General features: G+C 43.9%; 1 protein-coding gene and 1 long non-coding RNA gene across 2 annotated transcripts in view; one reads left to right on the top strand and one right to left on the bottom strand.

Moving 5' to 3' along the window:
* Nucleotides 1-16119, bottom strand: part of LOC310674893 — a 457828-nt gene that overhangs the window by 332452 nt on the left and 109257 nt on the right. The window lies entirely within an intron of this gene.
* Nucleotides 1-16119, top strand: part of CAPN11 (calpain 11) — a 32555-nt gene that overhangs the window by 8294 nt on the left and 8142 nt on the right. The window contains exons 2-16 of the mRNA XM_083434681.1: nt 3538-3828; nt 6566-6635; nt 7306-7424; nt 8005-8138; nt 8317-8485; nt 10033-10116; nt 10203-10288; nt 11508-11582; nt 11896-12056; nt 12481-12650; nt 12745-12756; nt 13209-13420; nt 13853-13892; nt 15006-15071; nt 16047-16104. Coding sequence (XP_083290807.1) covers nt 3583-3828; nt 6566-6635; nt 7306-7424; nt 8005-8138; nt 8317-8485; nt 10033-10116; nt 10203-10288; nt 11508-11582; nt 11896-12056; nt 12481-12650; nt 12745-12756; nt 13209-13420; nt 13853-13892; nt 15006-15071; nt 16047-16104 — 1702 coding nt within the window. The 5' untranslated portion in view covers nt 3538-3582. The remainder of the gene's footprint in view (nt 1-3537; nt 3829-6565; nt 6636-7305; nt 7425-8004; nt 8139-8316; nt 8486-10032; nt 10117-10202; nt 10289-11507; nt 11583-11895; nt 12057-12480; nt 12651-12744; nt 12757-13208; nt 13421-13852; nt 13893-15005; nt 15072-16046; nt 16105-16119) is intronic.

The following is a 16119-nucleotide window of genomic DNA, read 5'->3' as shown; positions in this document are numbered from 1 at the left end:
ACTTTTTGTCAGCTAATAGCACAGGGTTTCCCTCCTACATATTGTTCTCAAATAGTTTCCTGTGTGCTGGCTGTCGCAGTTGCTTAAGATAACCTAAGCCATCCGTTCTGATAGGGGGCTGCCCACGGGGCCATGAAATGACGGGGGGGGGGGCTGGCTCTGTCACAGGATTGTTCCTGGATCCTTTCCTGAATTTTCAGTTTTAAAAGTGTCTGCCTGCTCCTTTCACTTTAGATTGTGGTTTCTGTAAAGTTTACAGAAATGTAAAGGGGAAACATGCCCAAAAAGAGCTCAATAAGAAGAAAGCTTGCATTTTCAATGTTATGACCCACAAATGCAGCCTGGTAGCGTAACAACAAGCACGTGGCGCTTGATTTTAATAAAACCAAAACAGAACACAAATGTATTATTACAATTATTTCATAAATTAAGGGTTTCATCCCATACTTATGCCCGCTGAGGGGACCTGGGAAGTGGCTTAAGTACCATATTGGGAGGAGTCACAAGCTTCCCATCTCATGTGCCTCAGTTCTTCTATGTGCCAGACCTTGGTCCTGTGGCTGAGGACCGGCATTAGGGACACCCTGTATCTGAGAGGGACACACATCCATGTCATAATTGTCTAAGTGTGCTTTCTGTTAGCAGACTGACTTCTTTAGAATAATGAAACCACAGATCAGGAAACGGTTGCTATGATGAATATGAATGTGCCTGGTGATTCCGTTTCACTCCGCCCTGCCCAATGAGTCAGAGAAAGAGCAAGAGAATGACTGGTCTGGTCTGCATGGAAATATGCATACCTTGTGGGGTGAGAAGTTGTGTGAACTTGTTTTTTGTGACTTTTACCCTGATGTAAACTAGTTTTCTCTCTCATGATAGCTGCCATCGAGTCCCAACAGTATGCTAGAGGCAGTTAAACCTTGGTAAGATATTTGCTGACATCGAGTATATTGCCCCAAAGCATAGTTCTGAGGTAAATTTGACTTTTGTCTTTCAGAACAAGCAGCCTAGAGGGGTATGTAGAATGCTTGAACTCAGCTGGGAGTAATTCTGTGACAAATGTTGTTTTTGAGTGTGGAAAGTTCTGGTTTGTGAAGGGTGGATTTGTTTGTCTTCCCATATAGGAAACTATGTGTGTCAAATGCATGTACATCGAGGATCTATTTCAGTATGTGAATGGAAGGCAGAGCTGGTGGTGGATTCCTGTAGCATATAGATGTACAGATATATGTGCACACAGTGAAATGGGCACATCTTCATGTGGGTTGCAAAATACTGTAATTTCCACACAGGCAGTAGTGAATCTCTACCATTTACACAGGGACCTTGTGGCCCTCCCAATGATCTTGTACTCCAGCTCCAATCATACCTGACAATTGGTTATGCTGGCTGAGGCTGATGGATCTTTTTGCATTAGAAGAAAAAGCATTTTTTAAAAATACATTGTCCCAGAATGCTAGCTGAATAATGTTGACAGCATCACCTGGAAAAAATACAGCATCTATGCCACTATCAATGATACTGCTCCCAGTTGCTGGACATCGCAAGGGGGAGAGCGCTGTTAGACAGGTCCTGCTTGTTAGCTTTGCATAGCTGTTTCTCACCACAAGAACACAATGCTGGGGTGGGTGGGCCACTGGCCTTATCCAGCAGGACTGTGAACCGCCCTGAGACCTCCAGGTATAGGGCAGTATATAAATTCAAATAATAATAATATGTTGAGTACAATGTTTCTCAAACTTGGGTCCTTTGCTGTTGTTGGACTACAACTCCCATCGTCCCTAGCAAGCCAGGACCAGTAGTCAGCAATGATGGGAGTTGTAGTCCAACAACAGCTGGGGACCCAAGTTTGAGAAACACTGGTTAAGTGGGATTTTGTCACTCGAGTATATATTACATTTTCTTTCTTTCTCTTTCTTTCTTTCTTTCTTTCTTTCTTTCTCCCTCCTAGGGTGTCTTGATCTTCTAAAGTCTGCCAAAAAAAAACCCAAACTGAAACATAACCCAGGAAATTTGGAAGTCAGGATGATGTAAATATTTTCATGCATATACAAACACATCTGTTTTGCATGGTATTTCACTAACACCTGGTTAGCAAAGAGTGCTTGCATTTCTCGGTAGTCTTTTCAGGCTTCTGAGTTAGATGTCTGAGTGTGGGGTGACTGGTGGTACTCTTCCCAAAATGCTCATCTTGTCAGATGAGCTCTATTTGCTTCTTTGGTTCTCTCACTCCTGCCAGAGCTGGGGCTTCTGGGATTTCTTTTCGCTGGGTCTGCAGGCATTATTGTCTCTGGCCTACAGCTGTGCGCAGCTGGAAGTCATCTTCTTGTGGGCTGCCCAGAATGTCCTAACCTGATTTGTGCTCAGCAAAGGGTGTCCCCCGGGCTGTGGTGAGAGCCATTTGCTGTGTTGCATGGCCTGCAAGCCAGTGTGGTGCATTTGTCTTCGCATGTGTGGAGGAGCCCAGGTGCAAATCACAACTTGGCCTCCAAGCTGACAGAAGGCATGAAAGTGGATGACCTATTTCTTGGGTTGTTGTGAAGGAATAATGAGAGGACTCTCTCTGTGTGTGATCCTGAGGTCCTTGTGGAAACAGTGGGGCATATACATGGCTGGGAGTATCTTTGACAAATGCACCCAACTACATAGTTCAACCTGCGGACAAATATTGTTCACAAGAGCACGAAGGCTTATTCAGCCAATTCATTGCCCCCTGTAGTCTGGAAGAATATCTCCGATTTGGTGATTTGCCCTCCCCAGTATGCAGAACAAAATGGAGAATTCCCCCCCCCCCCCAGAAGACAGTACTACTGCTTTGGTTTTTCCTGATTAGCCATGGGGATTAGGACTGTTTTAAACTGTTTTTCTTTTCTTTTTTTAAAATAATATTTATTAGAAGTTTAAAAGTTACAGAAAATAAGCAAAAGAGAAAAAGAAAAAAGTGGAAAAAAAGAGTCAATACATAAAAAGAGAACAAAAAAACCACAATACATCAAAACACAAACAAAAACAAAAACAATTAAAAACACATCCAATATTTATCCTTATCTTTCATTAACTTATTTCCTCGACCTCCTCACACCTCCCTTTTTTGTATTCCAGTTATTAACTATATCAGCAAATCCTTTCCATCTTTCACTGCTTTCTGTCATTTAATAATCTTAATTTGTTGTAACCTTATCTTACCATCAAAACCTTAAAAAATATTTATACTTAACTCCTTATAATATTTCTACTAAAGTCATGTAATTTCATTCTAACATTTCCTAACATTCATTAATTTTACAATATTTCTCTAAATAGGTTTTTAAATTTTTCTCCCTGGTCTCAGTTTTAAACTGTTTTTCAGTCTTTGGCTTGTTTTTTTTCAAACTATATCTTATAAATAGATATTGCACTTCCTTGTTTTACCTGAAAGGCAAGACAGGAATTTTAAAATGTATAATCATAAAAACATAGATGCACATGCTGGATACCCTTAATCAGCTTCAGTAATCTGTGTCTCATCTCACAGTGGATTTTTATTTTGGATTTTAGGAGTGTTGCTGAGGTATCCGTTGCCTGCGCCCTGCTTGCTGTGCCATGATGCCTTTTGGAGGAATGGCTGCCAAACTAGAATGGAACCGTTTGCGGGCCGAGGGTGTGGGCCAGCACAACAATGCTGTTAAGTTCCTCGGCCAAGATTATGAGACCCTGAAGCAGCAATGTCTGGAGAGTGGCACCTTGTTTGAGGACCCCCAGTTTCCTGCAATCCCCTCAGTCCTTGGATTCAAGGAACTGGGGCCAAATTCTTCCAAAACCCGCGGAGTTCGCTGGATGCGTCCTTCGGTGAGTATCTGCTTGAAGGGACCCTCGGAGGACCACTTTGACCTGCTGTTCTGCATTCTGTTAGCAGCTTTTATTAAAAGCCTCTTTGTTCATGGATCCAACTCTAGCATTTATTATCATTATTATTTGCTTATGGTGGCCTCTGTCCATCTTCTAATTAGTCCCGCTTTTCTCATTTGGACCTCTTGCTTTGGCTCTTCAATAAATTTTAGTTGAGTCTGGGATTCAGCCCAACTTCAAATGCATTTGAGCTTGCAGAAGACCGCCTAGTCTGCAAAAGGGGTGGAGAAATGCCAGACAACCAATTTCCGTACTTGAATATTCACTACAATAGAACTCTCTAGAGTTCCCAGCAGCTTTCTGTGTATTGATGGCATAGGCCCATGTTTTGGAGCCATTATTTAGTTGAATAGGATTATCCATTTTGCTTCAAGGTTTGGGGTATGTAGCAACATTTATATGCAAAGTCTCCCTCTAAGCTTTGGTATGGCCTGGTTCTTGGTGAGGAAAAAGTAGACCATAATAGGGCATAGGAAGAAATCCTTTGATACAAGCATATGAGATCTGCACAAGCTGGTGCAAACTAAATCATAGATCATAGAATCATAGAATTGGAATAGACCACAAGGGCCATCGAGTCCAACCCCCTGCCAAGCAGGAAACACCATCAGAGCACTCCTGACATGTGGTTGTCAAGCCTCTGCTTAAAGACCTCCAAAGAAGGAGACTCCACCACACTCCTTGGCAGCAAATTCCACTGTCGAACAGCTCTTACTGTCAGGAAGTTCTTCCTAATGTTTAGGTGGAATCTTCTTTCTTGTAGTTTGGATCCATTGCTCCGTGTCCGCTTCTCTGGAGCAGCAGAAAACAACCTTTCTCCCTCCTCTGTATGACATCCTTTTATATATTTGAACATGGCTATCATATCACCCCTTAACCTCCTCTTCTCCAGGCTAAACATGCCCAGCTCCCTTAGCCGTTCCTCATAAGGCATCGTTTCCAGGCCTTTGACCATTTTGGTTGCCCTCCTCTGGACACGTTCCAGTCAGCTGTGGACTCACAGCCTTAAACAAGCTGCTCACTCACATTCCCCATCTATTATAAGGTGACAAAAATGCTGGCCTGCGTACTGTATTTTTGTGTGTATAAGATGCCCCCATGTATAAGACGACTCCTGTTTTTTGGAACCCAAAATTTAGAAATTGGGCCAGAGCCCAAACCCTGCCCAGACCATCCACACCAGAGTCCAAGCTTGAACTCAAGTCCCAGGCAGCCTGCACTCAACCCTGAACCCCTGTACATTCACCATCCGGGTATAAGACAGCCCCCAATTTTTGACTAAAAGTTTTAAGCAAAAAACATTGTCTTATACACTGAAAAATATGGTATTTATTGTAAACTTGGTACACTCCTTATGTTGATAGACTATTGTTTCCATCATCTCTGACCATTGGTCATGCTGGCTGGAACTGATGGGAATTGTAGCATCTGGAGGGCCACAGGTTAGCCAGCTCTCTCTCCCCCTCTCCCCAACCCCGAATGGATAGATGAGAGTGTATTCAACTAAGTTTTTTTCAGAGTACAGATTAATGAACATGATTATGTTGGGTCCATTGATTTCAATGGGTCTACCCTGAGTAAAGCTTGTTTGAGATTATAGGTGGTATTCAACAAGAAGAAAACATTGTCTGCTCACATTAATCTTTTTAAGACAATGAATCCTGACTTAAACATGTATATTAATATAAGCAATCCACATGTCTACTTGTTCACATGTAGAAAGAGCAATGGGATATTCAGGGTGGGTGGTGGGTGTTTATGCTTCCAGCCTTGAAGTATAAACCTCCTTGCAGCCATAAGGTTTTGCAGGTTCTGCTTCCGTTCCCCATCTGTTAATCCCCACACCACAGAAATATAATTTTAAAATGTGTGAACACTTGCAAATATCAAGGATTTCCCCGAAACTAAAGTTAAAACTAATGATTTCTGGTCAGAAAATAGGGCACCACAAAACACAGTCATAGTGTATGGCTCAAAAATGTATTATCAGCATTAGATTGCCAGCGTCTGCCTGAACTGGCCACCTGTGCTTTAAATGGTCTGGGCGATAGCAGCTGCCTGGCTCAACTGAACTCTGATGCCAACCATTCATTACTGTACTTCAGTGCCAAACTGAACCAGGAGATGTTCCAACATAGAGTCTCCCTTTAACACCAGAAGCTTTCACAAGTAACAGAATACTTCATTGAATGTGTTAGATTTGGTTTCTAGATTCTGCTGGTTTTTGTTTTTGTAAAAAAAAATAAAAATCACTCTCCTTTTTTGTTATGGCACTTCAACTTTTTATGTAAAGCACTGCAAAAATAGCTCCTCAACAAAGAACTTGTGCATTGTATTCATTTCTCACATGCACAGTAAAATAAAGGAAAAGAAAGTTGCAAGAATCCGAAGATTTGTGTGTGTGTTCTTAAACTCTCCAGAATACATTTAGACCAACCCATAACCCAAGAAACCAGAGCAGGGAGGTCAGAGAGAGCAGGAGATACTAAAAAGAAGAGCAGCACTGAAGTGGGAGAAAGGAACACAATATGGATCTGAGCCATAACAGCCTTGCCTGTCTCCGTTTAAGGATGTTGCATTCATGTTGTGTATTCAGTGCTCCCACTATGTGTGTGTGTGTGAGTATTCTGAAGAACCCAGCCACAGTTTATATTCCATTTTTCTTTCCTCTTTGCAGGAAATTGTGGATGACCCTCAGTTTATCGTTGGAGGTGCTACAAGGACAGATATCTGCCAGGGGGCTCTGGGTGAGTAATGTGTGTTTATCCCTTGGATTGAGAGGGGAGCTGGAGGCACCATAAATGAATCTTAAGAGCAAGAGAGGATATTCCATGTTTTCTGGTGATTTCAGATGATGAGGAATTTGCTGATACTGAAAACCTAGAGAAGAAATAAGGATATTAGGAATCCAGGTCCACTGGGAATCTGAGGCTGCATTCAGACAGCACTTCATTCCTTCCCCCTCGTCGTCGTCCCCGCCCCCCCGGGCAAAGTTTATGTTTCTGGAAGTGCAGCGGAAGTTTAGTGGTCATTCCCCTATTAATTGCTTCCAGGGAAAATCTGTTTGCAACACCATTAACTGGGGGGGGGGGAGGGAATTGGAGGATGAAATTTGGGGTGGTATGCCAACATAACTACTCTTTCCTGCCATTTTCGTGGGGGCACACATGAGCATAAAGGGTGGGATTGTGGGAACATGTCTGCTGTCTGCTTTTGTGTACCGCTATGCTTATGGGAGTGAGTGGAATTTAGTGTGACCTGGCAGTCCGTCAAAAAGCCACTGTTCCATAATTCAGCTAGCAATGCAGTGTAAAAGGAATGTCAGAAACTGGGACAAAAGTGTAACCAGGAAAACTGGTTCAGCAATCCCCACATCTGAATGCAGCCTGAGTTGACATCTATTTCCTTATTTATCAGGTGACTGCTGGTTGCTAGCTGCTATTGGTTCCTTGACTCTCAATGAGGAACTTTTGCACAGGGTTGTACCCCATGGACAAAGCTTTCAGGAGGACTATGCGGGCATCTTTCACTTCCAGGTAAGGCTCATCTTTCCCACAGAAAGTGCTTCAAAGGAAAGCCTGTCTCACAGGTGGATGGGACCCTAAGCTATAGAAAACGTAAAGCTGCAAACAGAGGAAGCCTTGGCTAAGAAGTGGAGTTACTGCTGAAGGGATAGTTGCCCTGTTCAAACCTAATGTCTACTGTCCCATTACCTCAACCCAATCAGCAAAGCTCATAGCTCAGTGGTAGAGTACATCCTTTGGATGCAAACCATCATCAGTTCAAGCCCTGGCATCTCCAGGTAAAGCTGGGGAAGAACATCTAAGACCTTGGAAAGCCACTGCCAGGCAATATATATTTTACTAAGGTGGTGTAGTCCTCTTCCAGTTTAGTGGTGGAGCCTATTGAGCCTGAGCACCTATCTCAATGCTGCAGTAGCCAAGGTGCAGGCTTCTTCAGGAGGAAGAGCAGGATACAAATTGAGTTGTTGTTATTATTATTAGTAGTAGTAGTAATAATAATAATAGATGGAGTGATGGTCTGATTCCAACTTGACCATCTTCCTATGTTACTCTGCCTTACCTCATTATTATTCTCCGACTTCTTATTCATCAGATCTGGCAGTTTGGTGAATGGGTGGATGTAGTGATTGACGATCGGCTGCCAACCAAGGATGGAGAGTTGGTGTTTGTGCACTCAGCGGAGTGCCAGGAGTTCTGGAGTGCTCTGCTGGAAAAAGCTTATGCCAAGTGAGTGCTGCCTCAGCACAGGTTATGCCCTTTTGTGTGTGTTTTTCCCCAGCAAGCCCTGGTTTGGATTTGTTTCCGTTGTTCTTCAACTCACCACCCTCTGTAACTGGGCCTTCCGGTTTCCAGGAGGCCAGGTTTAAGGCTAGCCTACTAACCGCCAATTCTCTTTGCCATACAGGCTGAACGGCTCTTATGAGGCCCTGTCGGGGGGCAGCACCACAGAGGGCTTTGAGGACTTCACAGGTGGCGTGGCAGAGATGTACGATCTCAAGAAGCCACCTCGCGACTTGTGCAGGATCATTTCCAAGGCTCTTGAGAGGGGATCCCTGCTGGGCTGCTCCATTGATGTAAGCAGTGCCCCAAAGAGGGAGCTGGTGGGATGTTCCAGATGTGGAATCAAAGTGGGGCAGCAGAGGGAGATCTGGCTTCCCTGATCTGGCTCTGATATTTGTTCTGAGGCCAGGGATTTGGTCAATGGAAACCTGTCAGAGTAGAACAGTAGAATAGGCCCAAATGTTAACTCAAGTCTGGGTTTGGCTGTGAAGTTCCATTTCACATGTTCATCTGTAGCAAGAGACATTTGGTTGGTGCCCCCTTGTGTTAGGAAAGTGTACGGACAACCACCCTGTTTCAGGCAAATACAGTACAGTTCAGGTTGCCATTTTCTTTTAGTCTTTAGTTGAGTTCTTTTAAAAGGTAGAAAACAATGACGTGAAAAACAGGGGCATATGAATAGTCTTGTTATGTGCAAATTAGTCAGCTGCTGGTCTGAGATCCATGCTTGACTGAGCATTGTCTGGGATGTTTGCCAAACACACATCTTTTAATTACTCCTGTGTTTTTAAAATGCGAGGAGAGAAAAACAACATTGGTGACCACACACAAGTGCACACCAGTCTAAGCAAGAGAAATGGAATGGCGCCAAGTTGCGAAGGAGGAATGCCTCTGAGCCAAGCATCCTACGCAACAGCTTTTCCTTTCTCCATACCCACTCATATTGCCCTGCATGCCTGCTCACACATTGTCCACCGGGTGACCTTCTATAAATGCCCATTTGCGAGTTGTAATAAGTCATCCCCCCTCACACTCCCTACTGTTGTGGAGAAAAGCAGTGCCAAGTAAGCCAGAAAAATGAATGAGGGAAACATCCCATATATATACTATGATCTAGTGGGCCAGAACTAATCTGCACATTATCAGTGCATTTACTTTTCACTGTTTGTGTATTCTGAATAATACAAGTGGCCAGTTGGTGAATAGCTTGCAGCTAATCTATGGAATAGCTTTGTGTTGTAAAATGGGGATGGGTGAAGCTGCGGCCCTCCAGATAGTGTTGATTTCCAATTCCCATCAGGCCAGCCGGTGTGGCCAGTGATGATGGGAGTTGTAGTCCTAACAAGAACTGGGGGGCTGGAGGTTCCCCATCCCTGCTATAGAATGTTGCCTTCAAATGTGAAGAGCTGGTCTTCTCTTGTTGAAAAAGTAAAGAAATCGACCTGGATGTCGTCAGCACTCCCAGTGATGTTTCACCCAAAGTTCTCTGTCAAGTTTCCAAATAACAGTTTTCCAGAAGTCAAAGCCTACACCCACTAAAGGGCCCATTTCCTATGGAACCTATGGAAACTGAGCACCTCTTGATGTAGATGCTGTAATGCCCACAGCATTATTGCATGACTTTTGCATCCTTCTGAAATGAACAGGCTTCTAAGAGTTCACAGCCTCTTCAACATTGTGAATGAACTTTTGCCTGAGGCAACTAGGATATACAGGAACCAACACCAAGCTATGAACTGCTGCTGGTACATTGTGTTTAGCAGCCATTTTAGTCCATCACCTTTTGGAGAGAGGGGAGGGTTAAGCCTTTTGACCAGTGCCATATATCCTCTTTCTACAGATCACAAGTGCATTTGACATGGAAGCCATTACCTTCAAGAAACTGGTGAAGGGCCATGCCTATAGCGTCACAGGATTGAAGAATGTGAGTTTCTCTTCAGGGGGCTGTGGAGACCAATTCAAGGGCTTTAGCCATGTGTGTCAGTTGTCTTAATACCTTAACTTTGACAGGTGGACTATCGTGGCCGGCAGGAAGCGCTCATTCGGATAAGGAATCCCTGGGGTCAAGTGGAGTGGACTGGAGCCTGGAGTGATAGGTGGGTTGGACATGTTCCTGCAGTGACATTAGTAGATGCCGTGCCCAACTGTGGCATCTGATAGCGATCCCATTTGGGATGCATCCGGGTGACACTTAAAAAAATGTTTCGCAGATGCATGTGCCATCACTCGAACATCAGGTGATGATCTGCATGTGCAATTAAGCCATCACAGGTAGAATTTCCATCTCCTTTCTAACTCAGTGCTTTTTGATCTAATTAACCATCTAATTAGATTTTAATTTGATCCTGACTTGTTTTTAGGAGGTAATTTGATTATTGTTTGATTTTATACCAGTGTTATATATTTGATGTTAGCCACCCTGAGCCCAGGGAAGGCGGGATACAAATAAAAGTTTATTATTATTATTATTATTATTATTATTATTATTGAATCTGTTCATCCATGAGCTGGAATGAAACATCAGGTTAGGGTCATGGGTAGCTGCCTAATAGAGTCAGATCAATGGACTGTTTAACTTAGAATTGTCTACACTGACTGGAAGCAGCTCTCCAGGGTTTCAGACAGGAGGGAGAATTGAACGTGGGACTTTTTGAATGCAAAGCATGGGCTCCACCACAGCCCTTTCCTGCTGCCAGATAAAACTGGAAGGAGCAACATGTCACTAAAATTCTACTCAATACTGATCCAGAGTAGATTCCAATGTATAGTTAAAAACTTAACACGTTGCAGGATTCTCAAAAAATAGACCAGAGGCAATTTTATTTCATCCAGCATTTGCTACTTGAAGGCAAATGAGCATAATGGTCACAAATCCAGTACGTTCGGGATTGGCACTGTCCATAAGAAATCCAGTTGCAGCAGACTTAACTTAAACTTACAATAACTTATAAGAAGTCTAAACCTTAACACTGAGCACACTGTGTACAGAACACCACACCAGAAGGAAAAGAGACAGAAAGAATAACTGAAACCCAGGGTCCTTCTGGCCCCTTATTATAGTCAGCATGACCTTGAAGAAGAGATAACAGAACCAGTTTAAACCAACTGTACTCAGCTTCTCTGAAGGAATAACCCAAACATCATGAACCTTCTGCTTGTTTCTTTCACACAGAGAAGCTTCAGGAACCCTCTTGAATTAATTAGAATAGGAAAGATCTCCACACATCAGATCAATACCTTCTGCACTAAGAAATGCAAACCGACACAACATGGGGGGGGACGCCCAGCATAACTGTCTTTCTGTTGCTATCTTAGCTCTTCTGAGTGGAACGAAGTGGACCCCGATCAGAGGGAAGAACTGCAGCTAAAAATGGAAGATGGTGAATTCTGGTGAGTTCTGAGACTTGTGGCATTGTTTGTTCCTGGTGTGTACACACAGAGAGACATGCAGATACCCCCAATAATTCCTAATTCTGCAGTGGGATACGCAGAAGCGTTTGATGCCAATTAATTGCCTCTTTTAAAAAAAAAAAAAACACCCATAGCTCCTTTCTGTTTGTACCCCAAAGTTGTTTAAAGAGTAGGTGTGGAAAGTGTTTTCCTTTGGCTTCAAGGTTCTTTAAGCATTTGAGCGACGTTGCGCTTGCCCTGCCTGATTCTCCACTCTGCCCTGTGACTTCAACATACCTTTTTGTCCCTATAGGATGTCTTTTCGAGACTTTCTACGTGAGTTTTCCAGGCTGGAGATCTGCAACCTCACCCCCGATGCTCTGACCAAGGATGACATGAGCAGATGGCATACCACCCTGTTTGAGGGCACCTGGCGCCGAGGCAGCACAGCAGGAGGCTGCAGGAACCACCCAGGTAACAGCTGCCACCTATTCTTTGTCCGCCCTCTTTGGTTCTGATGGACTAGTAAAGCGACTCCCACATTCTGCAGAGGTGTGGTATATAAATTCACCATCCTGGAGCCTCTGCCACGATTTGTAGCCTGATGTCCTCCTTTCTGGATGCCTTAGTTGTGGAAAACTACCTTGGGTTACCACTGTAGTTTCTTAAAAAAAGAAATAGATGAGGAAAGATAGGAAGAAGTAGGAAATGAAGATGAATGCTGGTTGCTTTCAAATCTTGATAACCTTGTAGTATATTGTGAGGCTAGTTACTTGACTAGTCAGAGGCTTTTATTGACTCGTAGCAAACTCAAACAGTTAATCTAGGTATACAGTCACTACACACCAGTACAAAACAAACACAAGATTGTGCACCACCTTCCCTCTCCCCCTTGCAGCTACATTCTGGATTAACCCCCAGTTCAAAATCAAGCTCTTGGAAGAGGATGACGACCCGGACGACAATGAATTGGCTTGCAGCTTCTTAGTGGCCTTGATGCAAAAGCACCGGCGGAAAGCACGTAAAGCTGGGGAAGACATGCACACCATTGGCTTTGCAGTCTATGAGGTAACCCCATGTGGCTTCCTGGTGTGCCCTTTTGAGCATCATCACTTAATAGGAGCGCCTTCCTAACCTTTGCCTGTTTTCTCTCTGTGTGCAGGTTCCTGAGGAGGTATGCCCTGAGCCACCGAAACCCCATTACTGAATTGTGTGCGAGAATTAAATGGGTTGAGGCCACAGAGTGCTGTTCCCTATTCTGGATGGAATCTGAAACGTGTACCTTCCTCCTGCTTGATGCAAACAGAGACCCATCTCTTTGATGGCTGCAGACCAAATGGTCCAGGCTGTATAGGTTCTAAGCTAGAAAGGGGGGTCCAGTTCTGCACTGGATGCATCAACAAATTAAGCAAAATCAGTAAATGTGCGGTGGTTGCATGATTTTAGATGGGTTTGCCAGATGCCTTCACGAGACTTTAAAGTGGGATTGTAGTGCTTTAAATGCATGGTGTGAGTGTATGTTTCTAGATATGCATGTGATGCCTAGGCCTAGGTTGTCATCAGATGAAGGAGGGGGCTGCCCCTTTGCCGCCCTGTATAATATACCTGAACTGTTTCCTGCCCCAGAACCTGGGCTGCCAGAGTATTCACCTGAAGAAGGAATTCTTCCTGAGGAACCAGTCTCGGGCACGCTCAGAGACCTTTATCAACCTGCGGGAGGTGAGCAACCACATCCGCCTGCCCCCAGGCGAATACATCATCGTGCCCTCCACCTTTGAGCCTCACCAGGAAGCAGACTTCATCCTGCGCGTCTTCACGGAGAAGCAGTCAGACACAGAGTGAGTCCATGCCTTCGGTGTGAGCTACTATCATCTCCTAGGTCTTTGTAAGGGGTGTATGAGCTTTCCTCGGGACTCAGCTACGTTTCTGTAAATTAGCTTGGATGCCAGTTGACTTTTGGAGGGTTAAGAAAAGGAAGGCGCTGAGCAGCAGAAGATACTCTAGATGTTGGACAAAAGACTCAAAAGCTAGTTGAGGAATAGACCTGACTTGTATTCCACCCATTGTCTTTATCCTCACAGTGGCTTTCCATGTTTTGCTGCCTCAGTGAGCTGCACAGCAAACTTCTAGATACATCTATTGGGACTGCTCTCTTGAATGGGGACAGTCAAAGTGGAGATGTATTCTACCATATCTCTTGCCCTTCTGCCAGGCTCTCCTCCATCTTCTCAGAACTAGAGGCTTTCCTAACATTGTTCTTTCTTCTCCAGGGAGCTGGATGAGGAGATCAGCGCAGATCTGCCTGATGAGGTAACACTCCAACCCAAGGCGGGCAGTTTTAAGTGTCAAACCTCCCTCTTTTTTAATTCTGACTTATTTATGAGAGCATTTAAGTGTGTGTGTGTGTGTGTGTGTGTGTGTGTGTGTGTGTATTCTGCACATTTCACTGTATCTGGGTCTTAAAGCAGTTTACAAAAAGTAAAAACAATACAGTGTACAAAATTTAAAACGTCAAAGATGATAATACCGAAACAAGTATTCATGGTGCAAATGCCTCCTGGAACAAAATGGTTCTAACCAAGCGTGTGAAGCTCAGCAGGGACAATGCCTGTCTGATATCTAGTGCGAAGGGGTTCCATAGAGTTGGGCTCACTACATTCAAGGCATGACTCCAGTGTTGGATTAGGAACTGGGAGAGCAGTGTTTGAATTCCCACTTGGCCGTGAAGCTCACTGGGTGACCTTTCAGCCTACCTCACAAGGCTGCTGTGGAGATTAAATGAGGAGAGGGGGAGTGATGTATGCCACCTTGAGCGCCAAAGTTGGGCTAGGAAAGCAATAAATAATACTTTGGTCCATGGGGGGTGATCTCTGTAATTGGCTTGGGACATAAAGGGGCAAGGTGGTTCTTAAGGTATCCTGGGCCTTAGTTGCTCAGGGCTTCGTACACCAGTACAAACACCTTGAACCTGGCCTGGTAGGAAAGGGGAAGCCAATGCAGGTCTCTTATCCCTGCCTTTTCCCATTATCCATCTAGCTGCAGCAATCTGCTCTAGATCAAGCTTTGAGATGAGTCCCAAGGACAGCTCCCCATAAAGCATGTTGCAGTAATATAGTCTTGGGTTACTGTATAAATCCCCTGCACATAATAAAATACTTTGTTGAGCATTTGGCTAATGTCCCTTCACGCCAATGATCCTCCTTCTTAAAGCTACATTTTAAATCATCCTTGTTGGTTAAAACAGGATGGGATGAAGCGTGGGGAATTAAGGGAAGGAGAAAGCCAGCTGATGGAAAGCGAGAAGATAGCAATTAATGATGGGAGTGTGTAAGATGCTGTCAGTGGTTTTTGAAGATAGCTAGAGGGGAAATTAGGTAGTCAGAGCAGTGCTTCACCTGCTGGTCCTGGTTTTTGTTTCCTCAGGAAGAGATATCTGAGGATGATGTGGACGAAAACTTCAAGAACATGTTCCGGCAGCTTGCAGGAGAGGTAGGTACTGTGACTCAGCATTCCTGTCAGTTTCTTCCCCCTTCAGTTGTTGTGTGCAACGAGCAGGTAAAGTAGCGTCAGTGGCTTTGACAATGTGGAAGTGAGAAGGTGTCGAAGGAGCCTCTTCACCGTGGAAAGAGGACTTCACTTGGATCAGAGACCTCTCTGAGGGATGCCCCAAAGTCTCCTTCCTTCAACCTCATCTACCTCACAGGGGTATTGGAGAGATAAAATGAGGGTGACAGAGGCATGCACATAGAACTTGGAGAATGGAGGAAAAGTTGAGGGGAAGCACAATAGATAAATATCATTGAACAGAAGCATGCTTGTGATCTCTGGAGGAAGATGGCAATAGTTCATTGGAATATGAATTTGAGGCTGAAGGGCTCATAGTCCGGACAAATTTCCATGACTACTTCAGTGACTTGGCCTTCCTTGATGTTGTCCAGAACCATCCCTTAATACTAGGGATGCTTGAAGAATTTAGTTTCTGAATTCTGATACAAACTGAGTTTCAAATCTGGGACTGAGTTTCAAATCAGAAAGCAATTGCCTTTCTGATTTCACACTACTCTGAATTTTGTGATGCCATTCTTGGCTCAAAAAACGTATACCAAAACATGTAAATAAATCTGTTTTGTACGTTTAGTAACCCATTTATTGATGCAAAATGCACTTAAATATATACTTTTGGAATAAAATACATATTTAAAGATTAATTTTGCTGTAGATAAAAACAACAGCACAGAATTGCAGATTGGTGTAGAAGCAGGGCACAGTGAACTTATGAATAGTCGTGTATGTGAAATCAACATGGATTGTAGATAGAGTGATCCATTCATCCCTGTGCATTGATAGGCTGCCCAAGGTGGGATCAGAGCCTGAGGAGTTAGGAGTGAGCTGCTTTTGGACCCCTGACAATCTCTAAGCCATGAAATGCTCTTTTAATGATCTGCCTTCTCTCCCTTCCTCCAGGACATGGAAATCAGCGTCTTTGAGCTCCGAACCATTCTGAACAGAGTCATTGCCAGACGTAAGTGCTTCTTAT

The sequence above is a fragment of the Podarcis tiliguerta genome (assembly GCF_965153285.1).
Source record: "Podarcis tiliguerta genome assembly, chromosome: 3".
NCBI classification, from domain to species: Eukaryota; Metazoa; Chordata; class Lepidosauria; order Squamata; family Lacertidae; genus Podarcis; species Podarcis tiliguerta.
Note: the sequence above shows the minus strand (reverse complement) of the source record. Positions and strands in the feature narration are given on the sequence as shown.